The sequence below is a fragment of the Moschus berezovskii genome, chromosome 8 (assembly GCF_049115385.1).
Source record: "Moschus berezovskii isolate FMDL1 chromosome 8, NW_MosBer_1.0, whole genome shotgun sequence".
Classification (NCBI taxonomy): Eukaryota; Metazoa; Chordata; class Mammalia; order Artiodactyla; family Moschidae; genus Moschus; species Moschus berezovskii.
In genome coordinates, this window is record NC_142467.1 from 98,406,641 (window position 1) to 98,419,922 (window position 13,282).

General features: G+C 50.6%; 1 protein-coding gene across 3 annotated transcripts in view; it reads right to left on the reverse strand.

Annotated features, from left to right (window-relative positions):
• Positions 1-13,282, reverse strand: part of ICAM1 (intercellular adhesion molecule 1) — a 34,963-nt gene that overhangs the window by 5,772 nt on the left and 15,909 nt on the right. The window contains exons 1-2 of one of the 3 annotated variants that reach the window (XM_055429609.2): positions 5,272-5,526; positions 3,048-3,308 (exon numbers count right to left, since the gene is read on the reverse strand). In XM_055429609.2, the coding sequence (XP_055285584.2) occupies positions 3,048-3,308; positions 5,272-5,338 (328 nt within the window). In that variant the 5' untranslated portion in view covers positions 5,339-5,526. Of the gene's footprint in view, positions 1-3,047; positions 3,309-5,271; positions 5,527-13,282 lie in introns of those variants that run through there. The other 2 variants (XM_055429608.2, XM_088839019.1) reach the window with 2 other exon arrangements.

Below are 13,282 nucleotides of genomic sequence, written 5' to 3' on the forward strand. Positions count from 1 at the left end.
GTGAAAATCAATCAGGAAGCCATGGGTTCCCCCCTCACTCCCCAACATTGGGGTCACCCAGTTAGTGAGGACCCTACTGGGACTAGGGGTTTCCCAGGTGACTCAGTGGTAAAGAATCCACCTGCCAATGGGAGACAGTGGATGCTTGTTCAAACCCTGGTCAAGAAGATCCCCTAGAGTAGGAAGCAGCAACTATTCCAGTATTCTTGCCTACAGAATCCCATGAACAGAGGAGCCTGACAGGCTACAGTCCATGGGGCCACAAAGAGCAGGACATGACTGAACACACACAAATACGCACATATGCTGGGACTGGAACCCAAGGCTGTCTAATCCCAAGGCCAGTAGGCCAGTCCTCTTTCTTTCCTCCATTTTTATTTTCTTCTGTTTTCATTTGAAATTCATGTCTCTATTTCTTTACCAACTGAGCTATCAGGGAAGCCCAAATGAATAATATAGTATCCATGGAATTCTCCAAGTGAGAATACTGGAGTGGGTAGCCTTTCCCTTCTCCAGGGGATCCTCCCAACCCAGGGATAGAACCCAGGTCTCCTGCATTGCAGGTGGATTCGTTTTTCCAGGAGTCATGTATGGAAGTGAGAAAGGGTGAAAGTGAAAGTGAAGTCGCTCAGTCATGTCCAACTCTTTGCGACCCCATGGACTGTAGCCTACCAGGTTTCTCTGTCTATGGGATTTTCCAGGCAAGAGTACTGGAGTGGGTTGTCATTTCCTTCTCCAGGGGATTCTTCCCAACCCAGGGATCGAACCCAGGTGGAAGTGAGAGTTGTACTATAAAGAAAGCTGAGCACTGAAGAATTGATGTTTTTGAACTGTGGTGTTGGAGAAGACTCTTGACAGTCCCTTAGACTGCAAGGAGATCAAACCAGTCCATCCTAAAGGAAATCAGTCCTGAATATTCACTGGAAGAACTGACGTTGAAGCTGAAACTCCAATACTTTGGCCACCTGATTCGAAGAACTGACTCACTGGAAAAGACCCTGTTGCTGGGAAAGACTGAAGGCAGAAGGAGAAGAGAAAGACAGAGGATGAGATGGCTGGATGGCATCACCGACTCGATGGCCATCAGTTTGAGCAAGCTCCGGGAGTTGGTGATAGACAGGGAAGCCTGGAGTGCTGTAGTCCATGGGGTCGCAAAGAGTTGGACATGACTGAGTGACTGAACCGAACTGAACTGATTTATTGCTTATATTCATGTTAACTCACTGTCACAGTTCAAAATGCCCAAGGGAAACAGAAGATACACAGAGAAAACTAGACCCCCTGCCCTCTCCCAGAGCCCCCCAGCTTCTCGCCTCACAGCCGGCTAGTATTGTCGTTCACTGTGTTTCCTTTCAGGGCTCTTTAATGCAGAAACACAGTCTTCCTCACCTAGCTACTGCGGCTCGCTCACACTGTGGTAGGTGTACTACTGATTCTGGCAGGAACTTACTTCTTTTGAGCTTGACAGTACACCTGGGAGTTTCCATCTCATTTAAAACAAACAAACAAACATTTTTAATTGTTATACTACGAAGCAGAAAACCATAAAAAAATATGCAGGTTGATATAACTGCTTTAAGGTTAGGACTCTTGTAAATACTACTCAAGATAGGAGAATTTTTTTAGTCACCCCAGAAGTCCCCTAAATGCCCCCATCAACTACCAGCACTCTCTCTCTGCTAGAGTGACCACTACCCCACCTAAAAAGATGGAAACAAGCCGAGTGGCCATCAACTGATGGGTAGATAAAATGTTCTACATCTATACAATAAAATATTATTTAGCCATAAAAGGAATTAAGTACTAATACATGCTGCAACATGGATAAACCTTGAACAGTTTGATAAGTGAAAGAAGCCAGATACACCGGTCCACACACTCCATGATCCATGTAAAGGAAACGTCCAGGAAAACACAGAGACAGAAAGCAGACCAGTGATTGCCAGGGGTTGGGGAGAGCAGTCTCCTTTTATACCGCTGCTGCTGCTGCTAAGTCACTTCAGTCGTGTCCGACTCTGTGTGACCCCATTGACGGAAGCCCACCAGGCTCCCCCATCCCTGGGATTCTCCAGGCAAGAACACTGGAGTGGGTTTCCATTTCCTTCTCCAATGTGTGAAAGTGAAAAGTGAAAGTGAAGTCGCTCAGTCGTGTCCGACCCATAGCGACCCCAAGGACTGCAGCCTACCAGGCTCCTCCATCCATGGGATTTTTTAGGCAAGAGTACTGGAGTGGCTTGCCATTGCCTTCTCCGCTCCTTTTATACAGTTGCATACTATTCCACGATTGCACTGCTTTCTTTCCCCAGTTCCCTATATTTGAGTGGCTTGCAAACTTTTGCCCTTCCAGATCAAGCCACAGTGAATAATGCTGCCCCCTTTCAGTTCCCTCATGGGTAGGAACATCTATAGGCCCAATTCCCAGGAGTGGGTTTTCTCTATCAAAGGACCCTCTTATGTGACATTTTTGAAGACTGATGCCCCCTCCCCCACTAGAAGTTGTGCTTTTTGCACCACCACACTGTCAGCAATGTCCCAGGATTACCTGCTTCCCACACTCGTGCCAGCACAGCTGTTATCAATTCTCTGGATTGTTGCCAATAAGTGAAAAGTGTCATCTCAGGGCTAATTTTAATTCTCATCTTTTTTTTTTTTCCTTTGGCCAAGATGTGAGGCTTGCAGGATCGTAGATCTCAGGGATTGAACCCAGTCCAAGGTAGTGAAGGCCTGAAATCCTAACCACTGCCGGGAACCCCCAGCATCTTTTTCTAGAGAGTCAGATCTACGACCTTGTCATCTGTTTAAAGAGGCCTAGAGAGCCAGCATTCTTGAATGTTCTGATTCTCTGACCATACTCCAAAGGCACGCCCAAGGAAGTTCAAGGAAGGGTTCCAGATAACAATGAGACTTTCCAAAGATGGAACCCCAGCTCTTCAGTGAGACCCTGCCTCCACTCACCAAGTCACAAAGGCTTTCCAACCTGCTGGGACTCCCCTGTCCACCTCCCCCACCCAGTCTGCCTAGTCCAGGCCCCGGACCCAGCCACTCACAGTATACGGTGAGGTTCATCGAAGCTACTGTCTGTTCGCTGTGACAGTTTGAGTAGCACAACAGGCTGATGTCTTCTTGCACATCACTCAGTTCAAAAACCTTCCAGTTGTTCCCACGGTCCACCTCCTTCTTGGTTAATTCAGTCTCTAGGCCAAACGTTGCCTTTTGGTCACAGGAGATACTGCAGTTCACCCTCAGGGAGCCTCCACGGGGTATGATGGCTTTTGAAGGATATATTGATGTTCTGGCACCTCCAGGCCCTGGAATCAAAAGGAGGGGGGTGGTCAGGCATGACAGCTGGGGCTCATCAATATTATTGCACCCAGCCCATGCTGGGGACACAGCATTGAACAAGACAAAACTCTGCCTTCAATGTGGGAGACAGAAAAATTCATGAGCAAACAACATAATTAACAACTGATGCTGACAAGGGTTTTGGCAAAAACAAAATGGGATGAGAGAACAGACAGTGCCTTGGTGACTGGGGAATATGTGAGCAGAGATTAGGATGAAGAGCAGAAGCGGGCCATTCCAGAGAAAAGGGAAATGACCTCCAGGAAAAGCAAGTACAGAGGTCCTGAGGCAGGGTGGCTGGATCAGAGTAAGGGGATAAGTTGGGGGGAACAGGGTTAAGAGGATCATGCAGGCAGTGTTAAGCCATGCCAGGGACGTGGTCTTCATTCTGAGGAACTTCTGAGCAGACGTGGAAGATTTTAGCAAAAGAGGAGCATGAAGTCAGTGTATGTTTCAATCCCAAGAGGTCAAGGGGAGGGAGCCAGTCCTTCAGGGGTGAAGGGGCTCCAATCAGGTTGGTCCCCACTCCCTTGGACAAGTAGTTTCCCCTCTCTGGGCCTCATTTTCCTCTATCTGTAAAGTGGGCAAATACAGTCACCACACCTTCCGCTGACATAAGTAACTCCTAGCACAGGGCAGGTAGTCAGTGGCTGCAGATAAGAAAGAGGGGGTCTGTTCTGATGAGCTCCCTCAGACCATGGCACTTTCAAAGCTGAAAAAATGTCTCTCTGAGCCCATCCATCCTACCTGCCTCCCCCCGCAAAAAAAAATTTCTGCCTTCCACTTTGGGTCTACTCCATCTGGGATGGAGGGAAACAGCAGCTCTTTGAATTCTCCAAGGGTGATTCTGGAATCCTTCCCATTTCAGAAGGAAATTTTGAGATCGGAAGGGATGCTGGGCCTTCCCAGGTGGCACAGTGGTAAAGAATCTGCCTGCCAGTGCAAGAGATTCAGGTTCGATCCCTGGGTTGGGAAGATCCCCTGGAGGAGAAAATGGCAACCCACTCCAGTATTCTTGCCAGGAAATCCCATGGACAGAGGAGCCTGGTGAGCCCCACACACAAAGGGAGGTTACTCAGCTAGAAAGGCATAGACTCCAGATTAGAGTCTGGATTAGAACTCTTCGTTGAGCTGGTAACCACCGTGTGGATTTTTCACACTCCTGCTTTTCGAAGTGGCCACCATTTGAGACCAGCTGTCCCGCTTCTCCTGGGCTTCCCCGCCCAGGAGTAAAGAATCTGCCTGCAATGCAGGAGCCGAAGGAGACACGGGTTCCAGTATTCTTGCCTGGAGACTTCCATGGACAGAAGAGCCTGGTAGGCTACAGTCCATGAGGTGGCAAAGAGCTGGACACGACTGAAGGAACTTAGCACAGCACACAGCACAGTTCCTCTTCTCCCCTTCCTCCTAGCTGGAGGTGAGGAAGGGCTGCTGGGGCATCCCACTTCTCAACCTCTTCTCCCTGGCAGGTCAGCCCTGGAATTCCCCTGAGCAGAGTCCTGGACTTCCCCCCAGGGGCACCGGGTGAGGATCGGAATGTGCATGGCGGGGGAGGGGGGTTCCAGTCTACCTAGAGGTTGGGGCGTGTGTCTACACTGTCAGACCACCTCCTGGGGCCAGGACACAACCACTGCGCGAGATGGCCACTGTTGAACGATTGAACGTCTCCATTTTACAGCGGAAAACCTGTAGATCCTCAGGAGGGGCAACCCGCAGTCCGAGAGCACACAGTCGGGCCATGAAGGGTCTGGATGGGAACCCTCGGCTGTTGACTTTTCGATCGGTGCCTCTAACCCCAACTTGCCAGAAACACTGACCTAAGTACGAATGGCCTTATTCCCAGCCGGTCGGGAGCCGGTCCTCCCACGGCACAGGGCGCACCTCGGATCCCGAAAGCTGACTCGACGGCAGCCCTCACCCCTGACTCACCTGGGAGCAGAGCACCGAACAGGGCCAGGAGCGCAAGCCGCGCGGCAGGGGCGGCGCCGGGAGCCATCGCAGGCGGAGGCGGGACGGACAAGCTGGGGCGGAGGAGCACGGCTAAGACTGCGGCGCGCAGGGCTTCGCGGGTCCTTTTATACCGCTGGCTGGCCGAGGGGGCCGAGGGGGCGGTGCTTCCCGGAAACCTTATGCTTTCCCCTCCGGAACAAGGGCCCTGGCATTTCCGGATTGAGAGGGTGCCTGGCCAAAGTCGGGTTGTCCCCCCTCGCTGGCCGCTCAACACCGGAATTTCCGAATTCAAGTCGTGAGGGCTGCCTGGCGGCAGCAGCCAAAAAATAACCCGGGGACAGCTCCCGGAGCTAGGGTTCCTGTCCCCGGGCCAGGCTAACCTTGATTTTGCGCTTACACTGCGCTAAGCGCTTTATTGGATCCTGCCAACCACCCTGGACGGTAGGGACTGTTATCGTGTCCCTGCCAAGGAGGGGTAGACTGAGGCTTCCAGCTTCGAGGGCATTCCAACTCAAGTCTAACTCCCCAGCGCAAGCAGGCCTCTAATCGAGTGGGCCGTCCCTCGCTTCGGTGGGGGCCCAGGATCCTCCTGGGGCGCTCTCGATCACGGGTGCCCCTGCCCTAAGGGGCAAGTACCCGCCCAGATGACACCGAGATTTCTCGAGAAGCGACCGCAGCAGGCCAAGGCACTTCCAGGCGCCTGTGAACCCTGGAGGGGAAGACAAAAGGCGCATCACATCCGGGGTGCTGCATCCCCCACGGATGGGCGCTCCTACTCCCCCACTCATCGCTTCCCCTTTCGGCCTGGACCTCGGCCACGGGGGCGTCTTTACAGCTTCCAGGAAAAAAAAGAAGGAAGCCTCGTGGTCCTGACGCAGCGAGTTGCTGTTCCCAGGCTCCGCGGGGAAACTGAGGCCAAAGACCTGGGCGGGGAGCGGGGGCACTCGAACCCTTGCCCTCTGAAGGGAAACTGAGGCAGCTCCCAGGCCCGGAATGGGGGAAGGGAGGGGGCGCTCAAACGTCCGCCCTCTGCGCGCAGCTTCTGAAACTCAGGTGCCAGCACTAAATCTGTGCGGGTGTTCGCCCGGACTTGTTCTATTTGCATTTGTAGGGAGGGGGCGCGGGATGCTGGGAGGTCCGGCGCTGCGCACTTAAGCTGCTCGCAAGCCATCGCCCCCCGCTTCAGGCCACGCCTGCGCGGGTGATCCACAAACTCGGCAACCGCCCCTTCAAGGCTGGGGATCCTGGAGTCTCCAAGCGCGGAGCCCAGCCGCCTAAGGCTTCCTGTTGTAGGGCGCGCCCCGCGTCGCCATGGAGACCAGAGAAGGGCCAAGAAGGTCGCGCGGCAGACGGGGAAGGGAGGATCATTCAGCGACGCTCGAGCCCTTCCCTCGGGGAAGGGGCTGCGAGTCACTGCCCAGCCAGAAAAGCGTTCCTCGCTCAGCCCAGATTGTTCCTAAGGAATTTCCACGGGGATCTTTCTTCTTAAGGGTGGAGGGTGCTGAATTCCCGCCCCAAACGGCCTGGGAAAATGTGCCGAGTGAGGACCGGGGACATCCCTCGGAAGGTCTGGGAAAATCCTCCGCTGGGGTCACTTTCCGGCGGGTTTTTAGCAGGTTCAGATCATTGTTTATTTTGGCCCCAGCCCCAGGTGCGCGAGCGGAGAGCTCCCCCACGCGGCCCAAGTTTTCAGTTCAGTTCAGTCGCTCAGTCGTGTCCGACTCTCCGCGATCCCATGAGCCAGGCCTCCCTGTCCATCGATTTAAAAACCATAAACCGTGGTTCTTCCTTCTCTAGCTCCACAGTGGCTTAAACAGTCTTGACAACCTAGAGTGTGGACTCCCTGGTAGCTCAGTGATAAGAAATCCGCCTGCCAATGGAGGGGAAACGGGTTAGATCTCTGATGTGAGACGATCCCACATGCCTGGGAGCAACTAACCCCATGCGCCACAACTTTTGAGCCTATGCTCTAGAGCCTGGGAGCCACAACTGAGTCCCCGTCCTACAACTACAGAAGTCCAAGCGCCCGAGAGCCTGTGCTCCACAAGGAGAAAAGCCACTTCAAGGAGAAGCCAGTGAACTGCAACTAGAGAGTAGCCCTCACTCTCCACAACTAGAGAAAAGCCCACACAGCAGAGAAGACCCAGTACAACCAAAAAGAAAAAGAACCTACTGTGTGCCAGGCATCATTCCAGGTGTTGGGGGCACAGTAATGAACAGAAGAGACCAAAATTCCTGCCATCATGCGGAGATCATTATTAAAAGTAGGAGCAACAGAAACAAAAATAAAATACATAAAGGGACTTCCCTGGTGGTCCACTGACTAAAAGTCCACTGTCCAAATGCCCCAGCCCAGGTTCCATCCCTGGTCAGGGAACTAGATCCCACGTGGCATCACTAAGAGTTCACATGCCTCAACTAAAGATTCCCCAAGTGGAATTAGAAGATGGAGGATCACCCAAGCAACAACTAAGACTCAACACAGATAAATAAATGCATAAATGTTTTAAAAATAAAACATATGGAAATGTAGCTTGTGCTCAGTTCTAAGAAAAAAATAAAGCAGGGAGGGGAATAGGAAATGTGAGGGTTCAGAAAACTTTAAATAGAGTATCCTGGGAAAGACTGAGAAGGTGATGTTGAGCCAGGAATAGAGGGAGGTGAGGAGTGAGTCCTGATTATATCAGGGAAGGAATGTACCAGGCAAAGTGCACTGGATGTGCAAAGGCCCTGAGGTAGGAAATGACTTAAGGAAAAGCCAGGAGGCTGCTGTTGCTGGAGTGCAGAGAGGGAGGGAATTGGAGGAGAGGTGGGCAGGGAGGGAATAGGTAGAACATGGATTCTGCGGAGAACTTTGGCTTTTCCTCTGAGTGAAGTGGGAACCGTGGAGGGTTCTGAGCAGAGGGGAGACACCCCTGACTGGGGCATTTACAGGCACCCTCCTGAGACAGCAGGAGCTACAGGGTGTTGGGGGGGGGAGGTTTGGTGGAGCACAAGGTGGATTCAGGAAACTGGGAGCAATGATGGAGCCTGGGGCGGGCCGTGGAGACTGGAGACGTGGTCTAATCTGGCATTCATTTTGGCAGCAGGGCACACTGAAGTTTGGGGACTTGGGAGCAGGGCAGAGTGAAGGTCAGCTCTTTGGTCTTGCGCTGATACCCTGTGAGGGTGGAGGGCCATTTCCTGAGATGAGGATGGGATGATAATGAGGGACAGTTTGGCAGAAGAAACTTGCACTCTCCGCGTCTGCACTCCCTTTGTGCTTTCTTGAAAGAAAGGGAAGCAGATGCTCCCCCACCCCCTTTCCACAGCCACCAGGAAGGGCAGGGCTTCCTCCAGGGTGCCAGGGAGTCTCAGGAAGGGAGGAATGGCTCCAGTGCAGACCAGAGGCTGTGCACCAGGGCAGAAGTACCCAAACCCCACTCCAGGCACTGTGCCTGCTCGGAGCAGGTGTGACCACCTTGCTGTTCCCTTGAACTGGAATTCACTTCCTCTCATCCCTGATGGAGCCAGCCCTTTCTTGGGGTCTCAGCCTCCACTTACAACCTTTCCTGAGTACCTCCCTGGTGGTACAGTAGATCAGAATCTTCCTGTCAATGCAGGGGACACTGGTTCCTTCCCTGGTCCAGGAAGATCCCACATGCCTCGGAGCATTTAAACCCAGGCACCAAAACTGCTGAGCCCGAGTGCTGCAGCTACTGAAGTCGTCACACCTAGAGCCTGTGCTCCAACGAGAGGAGCCACTGCGATGAGGAGCCGGCTCACCCAACTAGAAAAATGTCCAAGCAGTAACGAAGACCCAGCGCAACCATGGATAAATAAATAAATACACTCAGTTCAGTTCAGTTCAGTCACTCAGTCGTGTCCAACTCTTTGCGACCTCATGGACTGCAGCACGCCAGGCTTCCCTATCCATCACCAACTCCCAGAGGTGCTCAAACTCATGGCCATCGAGTTGGTGATGCCATCCAACCATCTCATCCTCTGTCCTCCCCTTCTCCTCCTTTCCCAGAATCAGGGAAGTTTTTTTTTTTTTCAATCCTTTTCCCAATGCTCCTCTGGCCCCTTCCATCCTGGGCTACAGCCCAATCATTCCCTGTCACTTGCTTTAATGGTTTCATTACTGAAACTCATTCACTGGTTGAAATTCTTTTGACTGACTTGATTATATCACCTCCATTTGCGTGAGTGCCAGAAGGCCAGGGGATCTCTCAGCCTCAGCACCTGTATCAATGTCCAGTCATTAGAGGCACACGGTCAATAGTATTGGTTGAATGAATGAATTTCACTTATTCTCTGAGCATTCCGTACATGCTGCTCTTCCAACCCAGGATTCCTTTCCCACTGCTTTTACAAAAGGTACTAGAGGATTTCATCCCCCAGGTTGTAACAGGGCTAGGAACACAAGGTCCAAACATCTTTTTACTTTTTTGGCTCCCAAGCTCTTCGTTTTAGTGAGCAGGCTTAGTAGTTGCCACAGTTCAGTCAGTCAGTTCAGTCGCTCAGTCGTGTCCGACTCTCCGCGACCCCATGAATCACAGCACGCCAGGCCTCCCTGTCCATCACCAACTCCCGGAGTTCACTCAAACTCATGTCCATCGAGTCGGTGATGCCATCCAGCCATCTCATTCTCTGTCGTCCCCTTCTCCTCCCGCCCCCAATCCCTCCCAGCATCAGAGTCTTTTCCAGTGAGTCAACTCGTCGCATGGGGTGGCCAAAGTATTGGAGTTTCAGCTTTAGCATCAGTCCTTCCAATGAACACCCAGGATTGATCTCCTTTAGAATGGACTGGTTGGATCTCCTTGCAGTGCAAGGGACTCTCAAGAGTCTTCTCCAGCACCACAGTTCAAAAGCATCAATTCTTCGGTGATCAGCTTTCTTCACCGTCCAACTCTCACATCCAAACATGACCACTGGAAAAACCATAGCCTTGACTAGACAGACCTTTGTTGTCAAAGTAAAGTCTCTGCCTTTTAATATACTATCTAGGTTGGTCATAACTTTCCTTCCAAGGAGTAAGCGTCTTTTAATTTCATGGCTGCAATCAGCATCCACAGTGATTTTGGAGCCCAAAAAAATAAAGTCTGACACTGTTTCCACTGTTTCCCCATCTATTTCCCATGAAGTGATGGGACCAGATGCCATGATCTTTGTTTTCTGAATGTTGAGCTTCAAGCCAACTTTTTCACTCTCCTCTTTCATTTTCATCAAGAGGCTTTTTAGTTCCTCTTCACTTTCTGCCATAAGGGTGGTGTCATCTGCATATCTGAGGTTATTGACATTTCTCCTGGCAATCTTGATTCCAGCTTGTGCTTCTTCCAGCCCAGTGTTCCTCATGATGTACTCTGCATATAAGTTAAATAAGCAGGGTGACAATATACAACCTTGACGTACTCCTTTTCCTATTTGGAACCAGTCTGTTATTCCACGTCCAGTTCTAACTGTTGCTTCCTGACCTGCATACAGGTTTCTCAAGAGGCAGGTCAGATGGTCTGGTATTCCCATCTCTTTCAGAATTGTTCACAGTTTATTGTGATCCACACAGTCAAAGGCTTTGGCATAGTCATTGAAGCATAAATAGATGTTTTTCTGGAACTCTCTTGCTTTCTCCATGATCCAGCAGATGTTGGCAATTTGACCTCTGGTGCATCTGCCTTTTCTAAAACCTGCTTGAACATCTGGAAGTTCATGGTTCACATATTGCTGAAGCCTGGCTTGGAGAATTTTGACCATGACTTTACTAGCCACACTCAGGTTTAATTGCTCTGTGGCAAGTTCCCTGTCCAGGGATCAAACCTGCAACCCCTTCATTGGACAGTGGATTCTTAACCACTGGACCACCAGGAAAGTCCTCTTTCTTTCCTTTTTTTTTTTTTTTTTCTAAGATGCACGTTTGTGAGCCCTTAGTTTCCCGACCTGGGATTGAACCCGGCCCCCACAATGAAGGTGCCAAGTCCCAAACACTGGATCACCAGGGAATTCTCAGCTGTCTTTTCAAAAGAACAGCTTTGTTTCCTTCCGATAAATACCCAGGAGAGGAATGCCTGGAGCATACCTTAGCTCTATATATTTATTGAAATAGAGTTGATTTATGTTTTGGATAGTTCTATTTTTAATTTTCTGAGGAACCTCCATACTGTTCAGGCCCTAGTCTGAGTAACATTCCATTGTAAGGCCAAATCAAGTTTTGTTTTTCATTAATGGAATGACTTTGGTAGTTTCCACCTTTTGGCTATTCTGAATCATGGTGCTATCAGCATTCCTGTACAAGTGTTTATATGAACATCTTTTCATTTCTTTTGGGTGTCTACCTGGGAGTGGAAATGTTGAGTCACATGGTAATTTCGTGTTGAACGTTTTGAGGAACTGTGAGACTGTTTTCCCTGACAGCTGTACCATTTTACATTCCCAACAGCAATGTACAAAGACTCCAGGGTTCCAATTTCTCCGCATCTTTGCCAACATATATTTTGTTAATTATTATGGTGATTGTCATCCTAATGGATATGTATTAGTGGCTCAGTCGTGTCCAACTATGTGACCCAATGTAATGTAGCCCACCAGGCTCCTCAGTCCATGGAATTCTCCAGGCAAGAATACTGGAGTGGGTAGCCATTCCCTTCCCTAGGGGATCTTCCTAATGCAGGGACTGAACCCAGGTCTCCTGCATTGCAGGGAGATTCTTTATTGTCAGAGCCACCAGAGTGGGAAGTGGTATCTCACTGTGGTTCCCCAGTCCTTCTGACATGTCCAGTGGACGAGCCCAAAACAGAGCTGTGATGTGTGGCTGTGATGTACAGGGACCAGCCAGTGCTGAGGGGATGGAGCCAAAGGGCACAGCCACCAGCTGTGACCTCGAGAAGCCCCTTCCCCTGGTGTTAACTTGATGGCCTCAGCTGCAGAAAGGGATAGTAATGCATCCTGCAAAGGGTGGGAGTGAGGTTTCAGTAAGACCATCAGGGACTGCTGTGGTGGTCCAGTGGCTAAGAATCCACCTTCCAATGCAGGGGACACAGGTTCAATCCCTGGTCCAGGAAGATTCCACGTGCCTCAGGGCAACTAGCTGGTGTTCCACAAATAGAGCCCACGCTCTAAAGCCCCTGCTCTACAGTAAGAGAAGCCACTTCAGTGAGAAGCCCTCAGGCCACAACTACAGAATAGTGTCCCCTCCCCACTCCTTGCAACTAGAGAAAGCCTGAAAGCACTAAAGACCCACGCAATCAAAAATAAATAAATAAAAACTAAAAAAAAAAAAAACCCAACATCATTCATGGGACTTCCCTAGTGGTACACTGGTTAAGAATATGCCTTCCAATGCAGGTTCAAGCTTTGCTCAGGGAACTAACATCCCGCAAGCCTCAGGGCAACTAAGCCCTTGAAACTACTGAGCTTGTGAACTTTAGAGCCCATGCTCCACAATAAGAGAAGCCCACTCACCCCAACAAAGACCCGGCACAGCCAAAACAATGAATAAGTAAATAAATAGACAGATAAATAAAATTCAAAGGCCATTTTTGCACAGGGAGAACAGATAGCAGTAGTTGCAAGTTGTCTGTTTCCTTACAACTGAGCTCTGGGAATCCCACCTCTAACTTCCTGCTCAGGACCACAGACTTCCTCCTTTTTCCCCACAGATGAGTTCACTCTCGCATCATGGTTCCTCATAACAGCCCGAGAGTGAAAAGCAAAATTGCATGGCGTGTGGATGTTGATCGGAACAGAACTCGGCTCCTCCATCCACTCAGTTCAGTTCAGTTCAGTCGCTCAGTCGTGTCCAACTCTTTGTGACCCCATGGACTGCAGCACACAGGCTTTTCTGTCCATCACCAACTCCCGGAGCTTATTCAAACTCACGTCCATTGAGTCGGTGATGCCATCCAACCATCTCATCCTCTGTCGTCCCCTTCTCCTCCTGCCTTCAATCTTTCCCAGCATCAGGGACTTTTCAAATGAGTCGGTTCTTCCCAACAGGTGGCCAAAGTATTGGAGT